Source organism: Balaenoptera musculus, chromosome 12, assembly GCF_009873245.2.
Source record: "Balaenoptera musculus isolate JJ_BM4_2016_0621 chromosome 12, mBalMus1.pri.v3, whole genome shotgun sequence".
Classification (NCBI taxonomy): Eukaryota; Metazoa; Chordata; class Mammalia; order Artiodactyla; family Balaenopteridae; genus Balaenoptera; species Balaenoptera musculus.
In genome coordinates this window covers 31,129,052-31,145,348 of record NC_045796.1, presented here as the reverse complement: position 1 = coordinate 31,145,348, position 16,297 = coordinate 31,129,052, and the positions used below count along the sequence as shown (strand labels likewise).

The 16,297-nt window shown below is 35.7% G+C and overlaps 1 protein-coding gene across 1 annotated transcript in view; it reads right to left on the bottom strand.

Annotated features, from left to right (window-relative positions):
• Positions 1 to 16,297, bottom strand: part of STX7 (syntaxin 7) — a 46,245-nt gene that overhangs the window by 8,034 nt on the left and 21,914 nt on the right. The window contains exons 3-8 of the mRNA XM_036871153.1: positions 5,964 to 6,033; positions 3,876 to 3,969; positions 3,043 to 3,180; positions 2,220 to 2,272; positions 1,577 to 1,673; positions 266 to 338 (exon numbers count right to left, since the gene is read on the bottom strand). Of these exons, the coding sequence (XP_036727048.1) occupies positions 266 to 338; positions 1,577 to 1,673; positions 2,220 to 2,272; positions 3,043 to 3,180; positions 3,876 to 3,969; positions 5,964 to 6,033 (525 nt within the window). The remainder of the gene's footprint in view (positions 1 to 265; positions 339 to 1,576; positions 1,674 to 2,219; positions 2,273 to 3,042; positions 3,181 to 3,875; positions 3,970 to 5,963; positions 6,034 to 16,297) is intronic.

Genomic DNA, 16,297 nt, shown 5'->3' with positions numbered 1-16,297 from the left:
CCATGATCTCAGCAGCAGTAGACCCTGATTAAATTTGGGACTTCTTAAATAAATAAAGCTGGTCATTTCCACCAGTAGGAGCCAAAAACGAGATCTGTTTTAGATAATGCCAAGGGTGATGCTTTGTCTATTACAGACACTGTACTTTTGATTTCAGGAGGATTGAAAGAGAGAGAGGAAGGAGCTACCCTGGCTTGAGAAGTTACCACAGGTAAACTGCATGTAGCTTGCTTCTGCCTCATGAAATCTAATGAGTAGGGCTTACCTATCACATCTCCTTGCTCATGAATCATCATTCCCAAATCTTTAAATATTTCATTAATATCCATAATATCAGCCTAAGAGAAAAAAAGCACATATTACTGGAATCAGAAATTCAGTCCCCAATCCACAAAAGGAGAAAATTTTAAAAAACACAAACCACTGCTCATACCTAGGTGAGCATGCATCTGGACCTAATAACATATATTTGGGGAATATCAGAAAACTATTTTACTATAGGCAATCCCAAGTAAGTAGACTCTGAATCTCAGTTCTCTAAAATAAGTCTGTGATGTTAAAAATATCAAGTGATTCAGAGTGGAAATGAAGGAACTATACAATAGAGAAGGGTTGTGGGTTACTGAATTTATGTCATGCAATCTGATTAGTTTTGTTATCATGAATAGTATTTCCTCAAAAAAGTAAAAAATATTCTTATTGTATTTCTAGTAAAAATGTATATGTCAATTTGACATTTTAAAAGAATAAAACATTAGGTATAAATTCAAAGCCTCACATTAATAAATCTGAATACGCAATGGAATAGTGATGGATAAATAAGTTATAAATTTAATTTTCTTCAATATATAACTATTATTTTGCTTGATTAAAAAGTAAAGTTTAAATACTTTATTCAGGAAAGGTGGGGCAATTTACATATTCATCCTGTGCCTTAGTTTCCCCATCTGTAGAAGGGCAATGATAATGACACAGTTAATTACTTCACAGAGCTTTATGAGAACTAAATAAGACAATTAACATAAAGAATTTATCACATAGTGCTTGGTGCATGAAGCCCTCAATAAATTGTAGCTATTGTTAGCTATTATTAGCCCGCTTTCTAGGGAACAGGTAGGTTCCCTAAGAACTAAGGCTACTAAACCTTTTATACCTCTTTGATATCCTACACACACTAAAGAGAAATAAAACACTTTTAAAGCCCTTGGAAAAAGTCTTATTCATGCAGGTGTGATGTGTATCATGTGCCATGGAAGCTATCTAGACTCTCTGAACAGACCTTTATCTCTAGACTGATAATTTTCTCAATGCTCAGGTGGCTTGAGATGACTTAACAGAATTAAAAAAAAAAAAAAAAAGTTGGAGTAGAGGGAAGTATATTTTCTCATCCTTGCACAAATTCTAAAGAAATTACTTTTTTTTTAACAGAATGACTCTAATTTATATGAAATATGCCATCAATTGATATATTTATTTAGTATTCTTTCTTGACCTCTCTCCCAGCATCATCTAAGCATCTCGAGGACAAACTCACTAAGAACAGAGCAGCAGTCCAATTCTACAATGTAAAGCTTACTTCAAGTTGCCTAATAGAAGACTCTCTCTCCTGAATAAGGCGGAGGTCATCCTCTGTAATTTCTTCATCCTGCACCTGCACCTGAGGCTGAGTTTGGCTATTAAAAAGAAAAGAATATGTAAAAAAGAAAAACTGGTATGAAAACAATGAGGCTTCCTTTTTATTTAAGAAATACTTATTGAATAGAATATTTTTTCTTCAAAGTCATAGAATTGCTCACTTAAATTCTAAAAATATAACAGAAATGTTAACCAAATTTTATTCATGTTTCATTTCAATGATGTTATGTTTAGAGTTATTATTTAATTATTGGAAACTATTATATTTGGCAAGTGAGTACTTCTTGGTTGATTTAAACTTCACGTATGGGAATAATCTATATCAAATAATAATTAAGTCAATAATATTTATTTGGACAAATAATTATTTAAAGAGTATTATTGCTATACTGGAGTATTTTTATATATTTTATAATAAATAATTACTTTGAAAAATTTTCAAACTTATTGTTTTCTATTTATAAATAACTTAGGATAGTCATGATATAATATACTGAAAGCTTTAATTCTGCCCAGGGACTGTGATGTAAAAAACGTATTTGAAAAATTATCTTTTGATCTGCATAATGTTTTATACTTCTTACCTTTCCCAGGACACAAGATTCCTTTCTTTTGAGCTCTCCTCAGGAAAACCACCCTGAATAATTTAGTAACAGAATGGATTGAGAAGATGCAAAGGAAAAACACACAACACTCACATTTTACTTTGTAATAATCTAAACTGATTTATGTACACACTGGAGTGTAGGTGTAAGAAAAAAGAGAGAAAAGTTCTTGTTCTAGTATTTTAGGTCAATTACTTCAAGTAATAAAACAAATTATATCCTAAGCTGACAAAGAAGCAATTCATTAAATATTCTCAAGGGCCAAATAACAAATATTATTTGATCAAAACATAATGTAGTCTTGAAACCTCTATATTAAGGAACAACGAAACAACCTGTGATAGTTTCTAGGGAGATTTAAAATTAGATTAAGTCAAGATTCCACTCTAATTTATCCTTTATTTTCTCCAGGTGTACATTCGTTTTAAATATTCACACAATATATTCACCATTCATTTACGTCATCTTCATACAACGCAGGATTAAAGTGCTCTCTACACCAGCACGAATACAAAGTAACAGCCTCAGGCTCAAATTAGGATCTGACCCCTCATCTTTTCTGACAAAACGTTTCTATATTTTTACATAATCTTTTGTTCCACAACGTCGACAGAATAACCACAATAATACATAATGATCATCCTTCTTAAAAATTGATTAGAAACACCTGAAAATAAGTATTCAAATACCGATTTCCAAGATATTCACAGGTCTTTAGGACTCAAGAAACATGCCGCATAGCTCTTCACGGGGCCCTTGGAGGGTACCACATTCTTTTTACGGCGCTGCTTTACATACTTACAGACACTCTGGAACTGGCTCTTACTCGAGCGACAAACTCTTTCTCTCTCTCAGCAGCCTGTCTCTGCGCCTTCTGAAAGTTTGTCAGTGATGTGGTGAATTCCGCCACTAAGCGATCCTTCTGTATTTTCCTTTGACGCTAGAGGAAAGCAGGGGGGGGGAAAGAAACCTACCAGAATCAAGCTGAGAAGCTCTACAGAATTTGCAAAAGTTGTTTTGCCAGTAGCTGGCTCTTTATTGAATTCTGAAAACTTCACTCACTCTCCTATTACAGGGCCTTACTGCTTAACTCAATAACATTTTGAACAATTTGACAATATGTTCAAATACTGTGCTTATTTTACCTTGAGGCAAAAGGCCCATTAATGTTGGATTTCTCACCTCAAGTTCTCATCCTAAAAACTGGGCCATGATTTTATGTTAAAGTATTTTTTTTTAAAATGAAAATAAAACCTTTGACTCACCTAAGTAATAACTTCCACTAAGTAATAAGCAGGGTAATAAATACGTGTGCCCCTAGGAAACCTCACATCTTGAATGAGCGTGCATGTTATATGAAGTCAGTCCTGGAAGGCCAGGAAACAATTACTCAGGAAGCATTTTCTGAGCACTTACTTAATTATGGGTCAGGGCAAGTGCATGGAAATAATTTTTGCTTTATTGAACCAAAGGATACTACCTGGACAATTAAATATAGTTTTGTGTTCTGTGAACTAATCTCAAATTGATTTTTTCCCCCTAATTTCCTTTCTAGCACAACAGTTCAAAGATCCCACAATACATTTGATTTCTTTCACATTCAATACATCCACAGTGTGTCTTAAAGCTTCATACCTGGTCACTGGGGGTGGTGGGCAGAGATCCAAACTCTTTAATGTACTTATCTGTTTCTTTGGCAAGTTGGTTCGTATATTGCTGCTTCTGTTGCCTAAAATGAGAAAACACGCATTATAGCGAAAGAACTAAAACATTTCTTTAAGCTGCAACTCTGCCACCTGATTCAACCCTGATGAATAGTTTTAGAAAAATCACTTTTTTATAGACTGGCTCCAAATTTTCTCTATGAAAACAAAATTTTCAGGTTCTATTCTTTGATAAATATTGAACAAATACTATGTGGAAGGTTCTTTACTCATACATGGAGTAACCAAGCTCTGAGAAATAAATCAGCAGCCATTTAGAAAGGAAGATGACAAAAGCCAACACGAGATTGTAAAGTGTCTGACGTTTGAGATTTGGTGGCTGTGGGAGCCTTTTATGTGCATCCCACAATTGGGAGGTCAGTTGAGTAAGTAAAGAGGATTTGTTGTCTTAAACTCTGCCCAGTTCCCAGGTCTCAGGGTACAGCCAGCCTCTCATATTTCTCTACCTGAACATTTATATCCTATAGATACTTTAAAAAAAAAAAAAAAAAAAAAAAGCAGAGACATGGATAATACGAATTTACTATCATTTAAGTTTGCTGTGGAAAAAACAATAGCACTTCTCTGTAAAAAGAACAGAACACAGTAAAAGAGGTAAATTATATAGCTATTTATAGCTATCTTGCTAGCTAGCTTATAAAGTTAAAAACTAAGATCTCTAACTAAAGAAATTAACACTAAAAAAAAGCCTGTATTAATGTGATGCTTTAGAAGTCACAACATCAGTACTTCTCATATATATTATCTCTCATTTTAAACATGTATTGGTCACACTTAGGATCCTTTAAAATAATGAGATACTATGTAAAAATATGTTTTAGTATAGATATCTGTATTTGACTGATAAGGAAGAATTATACCCTACTTATATATATTTACCAAGTGCCCTATCTTTAATATGCCTTTTAAAAATCTTTAGAAAAAGTAATATAATTAAAATTCTAAAAGAAGACTTTAATGATGTCTACATATTCAGAATCTCCACTATTAACCTTAGCAAAATATTATTAACTATTAAGAATTACGGTTTCTATTCCATTTTATTTTAATAAATGATGGTTTATTATTTAGATTTGGGGCATGTTTAGCACCTTGATATCTATCCACTGCAGAAAAATGCAATACAAATTAGAGACAACTGCAAATTCCTCAAATTGTACTTCATAAAAATGTGAATTACTATTACCTATCTCTTAATTTCTTCTTTGCAATTTTTCCTTCTGTAGCTAACGTTTGGCATATCACTTATTACATATATATTACTTGAAATTTGTAGCTGTTAACAGTGCTGAACTAAGATTTAAGATTCAGGTTCAGAATAATGTTGCGCAAATCATCAAATCCGAAACAGACATGTTTTCCTTATAAGCAAAATGGAAATAGTTCTTTTACTCTATCTAGCTCACTCCAATTTTGTAAGGTTCAGATGACAAAATGCGTAAAAACACTCTGTAAAATCTGTAACACCACGAGGTATTATTGCTGTTTTCCTAATAGCATGTTAATTTATTCAAATATGTACTAAATAACTTCATTACAACTTTTTTTTTTTTAAACAGAGGCTAATGCTTTCTGAAATTCAAAGATGTAAATATAAACTTTTAGGGCATAGTTCATATTGGATATGCATTGAATCTAAGTGAAATAAAAATCATCATATGGAGTGTTAGCTATGGGAAATGAATCACACAAATAGAGAAGCTCAGAGTACCGTTTTTCAAAGCCATCAAAAACAACCTATTAAAAGGTATAAAAAAGCTAACCAAAGAAGTTCTGCTTTGATAGAGTTAGCCAGATCTTTAAAATAAAGAAAAACATCTGCCCACTCTGGACAGGAAAAAACCTACACAAAAGCTTAGTACAAATGAGGCAGCAGAAAAACCTTATTAATTTTCCATTGTTTTCTCCAATAAACATTAACACTACACACTATCAAAGGAACATAACAATAGGTGGTTTTTCCCCTCTATTTCCTTTTTGTTGTTTAATTAATACTTACAGCTGCTGCCTCAATTCAGGTGAATCTTGAGGTGTTCCAAGTTGATTCAGAGTCCTCTGTATTTCCGCAGCTATTATGATAGAAAATAAATGTGTAATTGTTACAAATGTTAGGGCAATAGAAATTAATACAAACAATAGGACAGTTAGAAAAAGAAAAACAAAGAGATAAATATAGGAAGTATTAGTTGAGAAAAAAAAAAGAAATGGTTTATTCAAATCTAATTAGTGACAATGGACTAATTTTCAAGATTAATTAAATTAAAACTCAAGATTAGAGACAATGGATTTATTTTCAAGAGTATTGTGTGGGGCCCTTACCATGTGAAACGGCAATTATGAGCCAAAAATATTATCGTCTTCCCTATTCCATCAGAACATTTAGTACAATGGCACATGGACTTTCACGTAACTATACTGGCATAAAAATTGTAAGGAAAATAATTGTTACAATTACATAATTCACTGGGGTATAAAGTGAATGAATTATAGTTAATAAATGAAGGGGGAATAACAAAATTAGAAAAATTATTTTTCAACTATCTATGTAGTAAGTGATTCAAGCAAAGATCAAAGGATGCTAAAACCACGGGGATACTCACATGACCTCAAATTATCATCACACAGATGTCACTACTTTGAATTAACTTTATCAAAGATAAATCTGTTGCTTATAAAACAAATGATCAAATTTAGGACCACCAATGGTACAAACTAGCATTGTGAGCCTCCTGACATAATGCAACAAGAAAGTCACAGTATGACTTATGTATTTTTCTTGCCAAAATATTTAACCTGAATCTAATCATGAGAAAGAAATCAGACCAATCTAAATTACGGGATAATCTACAAAACAACTGGCCTGTACTTTTTAAAATGTCAATGTCAACAAAAGAAAAAAAGTATGAAAGCAGGAAAGCTTTCTAAATTAAAGAACTAAAAAACACAAAATACTAAAACACCCAGTGTATGATTTTTGACTGAATTCTGAATCAGGAAAAAAAAAAAAAAAACAAACCCACAAAAACTACAAAAAAGTTGTGGAGACAACTGGAGAAACTTGAATTTGAATCTGGAGAGAGAGAGAGAGAGACTAAACAAAAGTTGAAAAATGTCAGCAACGGGTGAACCCAGGTAAAGGGTATATAAAAAGTTCACTGTACTATATACTTTTACTCTTCTGTAGGTTTTAAATATTTTATGCTAAGTTCACCACTCAGAAGTCTATGACCACTGTAATAAAAAAAAACGGGCTCTTTACAAAAGGGGAGGTCCTAGCTTTATGCATTCATATACACAAATAAAGTGTCAAGTAGAAACAAGCTGAAAATCCATCTCAAAGTAAGGAACTTTCACACTTCCAAGAACTAGAGAAAAATGATTCAACCCACCCATTCTTTTCATTTAAAATAATCGTTTATTTATATAGCTTAAATGCTTTTAAATAGTCACTATTTATTGATATTTATGGGATCAAAGGAATGATTGTATTCCGAAACACAGGATAACTTTTGTTCACTGAGGATGATGTAATAAATATTGGTTTCAAGTCAAAGATGAAAAATATAAATACTGGAGAGGAATCATATAGCAACTGTTAACCATTCAGCTACTTACAAAGGAATTTCTTTTTTGCCATTCTTTTCAGTAACAGATTTTTCTTTTGTGAGGTGAAGGAATTTTGTTTGCTGTTTTATAACTTATGGCGGCTTCCAATTACATATTTCCTTCTTAACCTCAACAGATTTTCTTGGGCTACCTTATAGGGGTTTAAAGCTTTTATTTTCAAAAAAAGTATGTTGATAAGACAAACTGATGCAGGCATTTATCACATATCTAGAGGGCTCTTGTCTTTTAAAAAAGGTCACAATAAGTGAAAAAAAAAAAAATAGATTGCTCAATAAATGACACCAGGAAAACTGACTAACCACTTGGGGGTTAAAACAGAGAACTCTAGCTTACCTCATGAAGTAAAATAAATCTGTAACAAATTATTAATATAAGAAACTATTAAACTGTTACATAAAACTATAAAAATGTATTTATTACACAATCTTATTTATGATCTTGGCATGAGGTATAAAATATTATCCAAGTATGATACAAAACTAAAAACCATGAAGGAAAATATATCAAACTGGCAAAACATACACAAAATTTTAAAATACTATATGAAAAATATGTATCTACATTACAAATATATATAAGTAACGTGTGTGCGTGTGTGTGTGTGTGTGTGTGTAAACGGGAGAAAATACCTGCAGCATATAATGAGTAAAGGGGTTAATATCCCTAATACAGAAAAAAATCCTATAAACTGGAAATATAAAAATAGCTCAATGAAAAATGGGTAAAAGGTATCATCTTAAAATTATAACAAGCAAAAAAAAATGAGAAATTAAACTTCATTGATAATCAACACATATCAGATTGGTAAAAATCAAGAAAAATAAGCAGATGATAATATAATTACAATCAAAAGCCTTGAAAAAAGGTAAAGACATAGGAAGGAGCAATGTCCATCATGTAGAAAGAATCAGAAATAACTGAGAAAAGGTCAGACAAGCCAGTACAAAAATGGGCCAGGAACAGGAACTTTAAAAATTGATAATATTCACTGAAAACATGAATAGCAAAAGAAAGACTGAAAAGAATATCAATCCTGGAAAGGATAAATAACTTTAATGTATGAACACTATATAAAACTGTTCCGCCCTTAAAAAAATTTAAGTAGACATGCTTCTGATAGGCCCAGTGGGAAGGAGCCTAAATCTACCAAGTAGTTATTTCCCTAGTTTTTGTAAACAGATACACTCAGAAACCCGTTTTCAACCTTTCTCCCTGAGTAAGGGCTTATATGCAAAGGAAGAGATAACCGGGAGCCCCTGAGGGCGCAATACTCCAACAAAACAGAAAACCTGGAGCAACACCTATTCTTGTGTACCGCTCAGAAATGCCTCCGAAGACCTGACAAGCTGAGCGGGGTGAAGCCTCCCCTATTCCCATTTAACTGGCCTGTCTGGAGGATGCAGAAGGCAATTATGATGGCTAGCAGAAGCTTATTCAAATGGTGACTCCAACTGCAGTGCTCCTCAAAATGTGATCTATTTACTAGAACAGATCATCACAATCTCTGGCACCCTGTATAAACCTGCTGATACAGTAAATACTTTTTGCTCTAACCTAAAAAAATAGAAAACACGAGAAGGAGTTTGTTTTCAACTGGATGGGATGGCGTAGAGCCTTCACAGTCTTATCTTAGGGTTGTATATACTCTTTATCTCTGTACTACAAGTTACTTGTCAAGGTTGTTGATCCTCTCCTCCAATGGGACACTACACTAGTCCAACACACCGCTTACATGTGCTTTTAGGATCTGAAAGGCAAGAAGCAACATGCACTCTTAGATGCCTTCGAAGGATGGAAGTATGCCAGTAGATGGAAGATAAATTCCATGAAAATACAGGACCCTGTTTCTTTGGTGAAGAATCTTGGTCCATTAATCCGTATGGATCATTGACATACTCCTGCAAAGTAAATGACAAATTGCTTTTCTTTGCAGTCTCAAATACAAATGGGGAAACAATGCTTAGTGAGACTTTTTATGCGGCTCCAACCCATTTTACTGAATGCCCCCAAAGGCTGCCAGCTCTGGCTTCAACTCCGCAAAAGAAAAGGCTATCCAGCTAGTTCAAGTGTTGGTACAAGCAGCTCTACAACTTGGCTTTAATGACCTGGTTGATCCAATGGTAACTCAAGAGCCTATGCAATTTCAGAGTTCTGTATAAAACTAGTGGCAAGTCCCACTAGGAAGAAAGAAAGACCACAGGAGTCCCTTAGAATCTTGGAGCAAAATCATGCTCTCTTTGGCAAACCAATGTTACCTTTTGAGGAACAGTTCTAGTCTTGCTACTAAGCCCTGGATAAAAAGTAAACAGTGGTATACTAGGTGACCCAGTGACCTGAGCTGCCTGCTATGTGTTAGGTGTTATGTTCTCTTGTTGGTTTATCTCTTTCTAGATTTTGTTCTATGTATGTTAACCAGCCTGACCCTCACCCCAACTTCTACAGCACTTGTTCACTGGACTAATAAACCAGCAATGGTTTAAGAATAAAAACCACATGTAGGCTCACCAACTGGACTTCCCCTTTCTCAGATTAACATGATTACTGGAAATGCCATGTACCAATCTGCAGCAATAGCAATCAAAAGTAAATATGTGATGTGGCGCCATCTATGGGGGTATGAGCCAGTCACCCAGTGGCAAGATGATGATACTCCTTCCATCGTGTTGGAGGCAGAATTTTATACTCACTGAAACAGCAGTACTATGGATTTTGTTATGCTTCTTCTACTGCCCTGCCCCCATGATTCTACCAGCTTCCTAATCCATAGGTTAGTCACAATCATGGTATTCTACACACCAGTGCTTTTGATCAAGATATTCAATTTACAGAGAAAAAAAAATTAACAGAACTTCCAAGGACAATGGGATTCCTTGGTCTCCCAGTACTCCATTATCTGGAAGCTGCTGGACTTCTAGAATTTTTAATGGCCTTTTGAAGACCCAATTACGGTGTCATCTGAGAGACAGTATCTCGGGAAGGTGAACTGCAGCCCCATGGGATCTTTACGCTCTCAAAGAACCACCACTCCATGGTGCCGCTTCACCCACAGCCAGAAAGGACACTCAGATTTAGGAACTAAGGGGCAAAAGTGAAGAGAAATAGATCACATTTACACCTAATTACTCACTTGCAAATTTTCTTCCATCCCTTGAGGTGATTTACAGACAATATCCAAATAAGGAATATAATCCCACCTCCATCTGGTAGAAGCAGAGAAGGAATGGACTGGAAATCACCCACTAGACCTGGCACTGGATGCAGGAAATAAACAGGCCTTGGTCCTACCCATCCGTAGAGATGGGAGAGGAGTTCAGGTTGTATGAGTCAAAGCGGCACCATGTTAGACAGGGGCTTTTTAATTTTTTCAAGCTTAAGTATGCAAAAAGGGAAATATGTTCATTATCGGAAACAAAAAGTATGAACTATAATGGACATTTATTTTTGGTCATCTGATACCCCAAATCCTTATTACACTGGCTCTTTTTGGTTTATAATACCATGACCACTGGGAAGTATCATTACAGAACCAGTCTTTTTTTTTTAAATTATTTATTTATTTATTTATGGCTGTGTTGGGTCTTCGTTTCTGTGTGAGGGCTTTCTCTAGTTGTGGCAAGCAGGGGCTACTCTTCATCGCTGTGCGCGGGCCTCTCACTATGGCGGCCTCTCGTTGCGGAGCACAGGCTCCAGACGCGCAGGCTCAGCAGTTGTGGCTCACGGGCCTAGCCGCTCCGCGGCATGTGGGATCTTCCCAGACCAGGGCTCGAACCCGTGTCCCCTGCATTGGCAGGCAGATTCTCAACCACTGCGCCACCAGGGAAGCCCAGAACCAGTCTTAAGGGAAAAAAACTGGTTGTTAAACTAGTCTAAGAGTCTTTGAGCTTTGCTTACCTCCACTACGAGTAATGCAGGTGATTAACAGTCAGAGTCCTAGCAACAATCACAAAAAGAAAGGCCAGACTCATAAAACAAGCTACTTGTAATCAAAAGCTAGATTTACTTAGCGCTATTTAGGTTTCATAAATATTGAAGCTCTTTACAAGTCAAATGCTTTAGCTGACAACCTTCTTCTCACTCTGAAACAATAATTTTAATAACACAGTATCTCATAAACTGAAGTTTCTTAGAAATGCAACCATTATGTTTTGCCTAACAGAGTGCATTAAATTAATGAGTGCTAGATGTTTTTCATGAATACAAATGTAAGACAAGGCCCCTTACACTCAGGCAGCATGTAATCTAGAAAAGGAGAAAAAAAAGTACATTATATAAATGTTAATGTTTCAAACAAGGACCTATAATATAGGCATTCAATTGAAGGACAATCCAAAAAGCCTTAACAGAGGTGGCATTTGTATTGTTTTTGAAGTAAGACACTAGACACTTTGTTTTGGAGATTCAAACCTCTAATACCGTACTTAGACATGACTTGAAATGATCAGATTACCGACTGGTTCCCCCAACCACAAGGGTAAACTCCTTAAAGGCAAGAACTAGGTATCCATTGTTCATTACCGTATCTCTAGAACCCACCATATTGTTCACACTCAACGAGTATTTTTTAAACTGAACAACAAAAGAGCATTAGGAAGACTGAATCCTATATAAGAAGTCATACGTATTTCTAAAACACAAGGCATATATAAGAAGAAAGCTAAGAAAGGTAGGTATGCTCCTTCATTGCTCATTCATTCGACATGGTCTGGCCATCCACTATCCACCGGGCACAGTGAAGGGTTTCTGGACATCAACACTCATTTACTTGTATTTCTTTACTTTGTATAGCTCTAAACTTGAGGATCAAGTAAAGGTATCATCTGATCAGGTGATAAAGGGCCTATGGAAACATAAATTTGAAATTACTGAATCAAATTTAGGAGAAATATTACATGGCATTAGTTCAATTCTATTATATACATGAAGTTGAGAACCAAACAAAATAACTGATTTGTCCAAGAAACTATGGCTATTTAAGTAGAAGAGCTGGGATTAGAATATAGATTTCTTAGTTTCTAAAACAGTATTTTTCATTGTGCTAAAAGGGCTAAAAGTAAAAGGCTTTTAAAAAGATTATTTCATAATCCAGGTGTATGATAGTTGCCAAAGCAAACAAAGGAAAAATAAGTCTGTGCTAACTTGGAGTAACTTAATAGGAGATGAGCTGAGATGCTTAGGTGTTTCAAGTAGTGTTCAAAGTACATTTCAAGGCCTACCAGTGGACCACAAGGATTCTTCCGCCCTACTGAAGCTGATCAGGAAATAAACACCTGTCCTTTCTTCAGGTCTTATGAACTGGCAAGATTCCAGAGACATCAATTTACATATGAGCAGTATTACCCTCTTACACCAGGGTCAGCCATTCATGGCCTGTCGGGGCTTCCAGCCTAGTTTTATACAGCCCTCCAGCTAAGAATGGTTGTTACATTTTGAAAGGGTTAACAAAAAACAAAACAACAACAACAATGAATACACAAGAGACCATATGTGGGTAGCAAAGCCTGAAATGTTTACTATTTGGCTCTTTATAGTAAAAATTGGCTGATCCTTGTCCTAAATTAGTAAAAATTACTAAAACTTTGTATTCACAAACTCAATTCAGTATGGTACTTGAGTGTACTAAGTACTCACTATGTTGTCTGTTTCACACAAAACTGAACAACGCTGCAAATCTTCCACTGAACATGCATGTATACTAGGTTAGATTTCTGCAATTTTCAGAAAGAATATGTTACCAGTACATCATAGGTGCTGGCTTGTATGGGTTATTATTTTCAATTGCTGCTCTTCTCACATTAATTTAGAAACAATTATGGTTACCTTTTCATTGTATTGGATGAACATTTTTGTAAAGTCACTATATCGTTACCAATCTATTATTTTATTACTCTCCAGTTTTTGACTATCTCCTAGTTTTAGGATAGTGGTTCATAGGATCTCTTGCCTTACTCAAGTTGACCATGTTCAAAAATGTTTAAGAAAAATTAGTTTAGAGAAAAAGAGAGAGAGACAAAAAAGAGGTTTCTAGGTAGATGACAAACAGGATGGTGATCTGGGAAAACTGATAATCATTCCTAGCTTCTTCCAAGTCATGTCTACTGGGTTTCATTTCATTACCTCGCCTGGGATACTGTGAATTTATGAAGCAGTCATATTCATTTTTATTGACATATGTCTAATTTGAAAGAAAAAACCTGTGAAACATAAAAATTAAGAAACAAATTTTTTACATAATCATAAACAGTTACTTGAAGAAAAATTCACCTGATACTGATACACTGAGATAGGATTAAACCAAGATGCACCTCTACAACAATACAATGAACAAATTATTTTTGCGTTATCCACAATCTGCAACTACTTGCACCATTACTTCTAGAGAGTTACCATTACTTCTAGACTTTACAGTATATATTACATTTTTCATGACGTAAAGATAACACTATTTCCTACACATCCAGAAAAGGCGCATTATTATTTCCACAAAACCCAAACCATCCCCTTTCTGGCTCTTCATTATTTTCAGTACCAAACACCCATTCTGTTCCATGTGAGTCTGCTGCCATCTAGTGGATGACCTAAGGAAAAAAACGCTTCACAGCAAAGGGTATTTTTTTCTGCTGTACAAACTGTAGGCAACAGTTGGCATCAGGGGCTGTGTAATGACACCACCTGTCAGAGTGCCCTGGGGACCAGGGAGGATGCTGTCTGACCACTGAGAGTGGCTGGGCTGCCTGGGCCAGCCCTAACAGGCATGTGTGCCTTCAAAGAAATGTCTCCAAACAACGGAGAACAGAATACAACTGCCTGCTCTTTTAGCACATATCTCTGTTGCTCAACCCCAAATAATTCACAGTTGAAACTGTCAATCGTAGAAAAAAAAACAATGGTTACTAACACCCTTGGACAAGTGGTTTTGAGATTCTGACTCAGTCTCACCCACATCACATTGAGGAAGAAGAAGTGGAGTGTAACACTGACCAGCAAGCAGCCTGGGAGCCAGACAGTCTGACTTGGAAACCTGACCTCACTTCTTGCTGGCTGCTGACCTCGGGCAATTGACCTCATCTTTCTAAGCTATAACTGCCTCACCAGTCAAGCAGAGGGAGAATCACCTCTTCCTCAGTTATGATGAACTTCAACTGAGGACAATGTATGTAAGCACCTTGTACTGGAAACAGAAAGAGTTCAATAAATGAGAGCAAACAGTATGAAGTGGCTTAATGTTTTTCTCCTGAAAGTCATAAATGGACAGTAAGAATATTCTTATTAATATATATTAATGTGAACCATGCTGTAGAAGGGTGTTGAAACTTAATAAACTCTGATACAGTTATGAGAATTGTAGAGATAATGATAAATATCAATTGACACAAGACAGTTATAACCCCTAATTAGGAGGGAAGTCAGCTACCACCTGACAGTGACACGTATACACACAAGTAAGAAACTGAACTAGAAAAAAAACCCAACTAAGTATTAATAAAAACAAATTCTGTTTTAGACAACTCTTTCGTCATCTATCAAACACTCTACCTATTTTAAAGGGTGGTTTGAAATATTATAGAAGATGATATATATAAAAACATTTTCAAAATGGCATAGATTTCTGTAAGAACACGAGATGCTATTACTGGTAAGTTTACTATAATCAGAGTTAGAATCATTAGGTTGGGCTCATTACACAGTACAAGGTACATAGGATAATGTATCATGAGAAAATATATCAGCTAATTGAAAATAAGTTTCAACACAAAAAGGTTCTGAGAAAAAAAATCAAGTGAACTAGGTCCAAGAAAAGGATATTATAATTCTAAAAAGCACATGGTAAGTAGAAAAACTCCTTAGAGAATCTGAAATAAAGCTACTAAAATAATTATGGGCTTTTTTCCAATAGGCTCTCTATCTCATGCTCTGTCTTATGACCTGAATAGGGAGCTTATCTTCTCTATGGGTAAAAGAACTGATGTGGGGAGGAGAAGGGTGGGGAGGAAACTGAAGGATCTTCTAAAGGATGAGTCTTGAGCTGAGAAGCTCAAGGTGAAGCCTGCCCCTCGGGGCCAAGCCTGCTGGTTTACTGTACTCTCCTTCCTGGCACTCCAACACTTGCAGGCAAGTCCTGCTTCCATGAAGCAATCTCCCATTTAGAGCACATTTAATTTTAAATTTCTCATTGGTTTTCTTTCCGAATATTTAGAGGGAGAAAGGCACACAGGCTAACAAAGTAGAAATTTAGGGCATTTTAAAGCTACTGTAGACTAATAAAGAGTTAAATCTAAAGTCATGATTCTTAAAAATGAACAAAGTGCAAAAACAAGCCATTTGAAAACTGTATGTAAACAGTACTTTGGATTTCTAAGATGGCCAGAACACTGCAAGCTCTGTCTTAGCAAAGATGTTCAGTCCTAACATCTTATCATGTGGCCCTGCTCAGCTGACCTGCTCAGAGAGAGTCTAGAATCGGGAGTAACAGAGGCCAAGAGGAGGACGTGGCCCCTTGAGTAGGTGATCTGTGTACTCAGCTAACACAGGGGGACTTGCCAGCGGGGCAGCCTTCCTCCTCGCGGTTCTCCAGCCTTCCCGAGCCCTCCTCGACCCTCCTCACCTCCTGGATGAGCTTCCTTGCTGTCATCCACCGGATGGCCCGACAGTCCTCCTGCTGCTCCAAAAGCAGCCTGAGTATTAGCCGTGTGAGGAAGTTCACCTCCA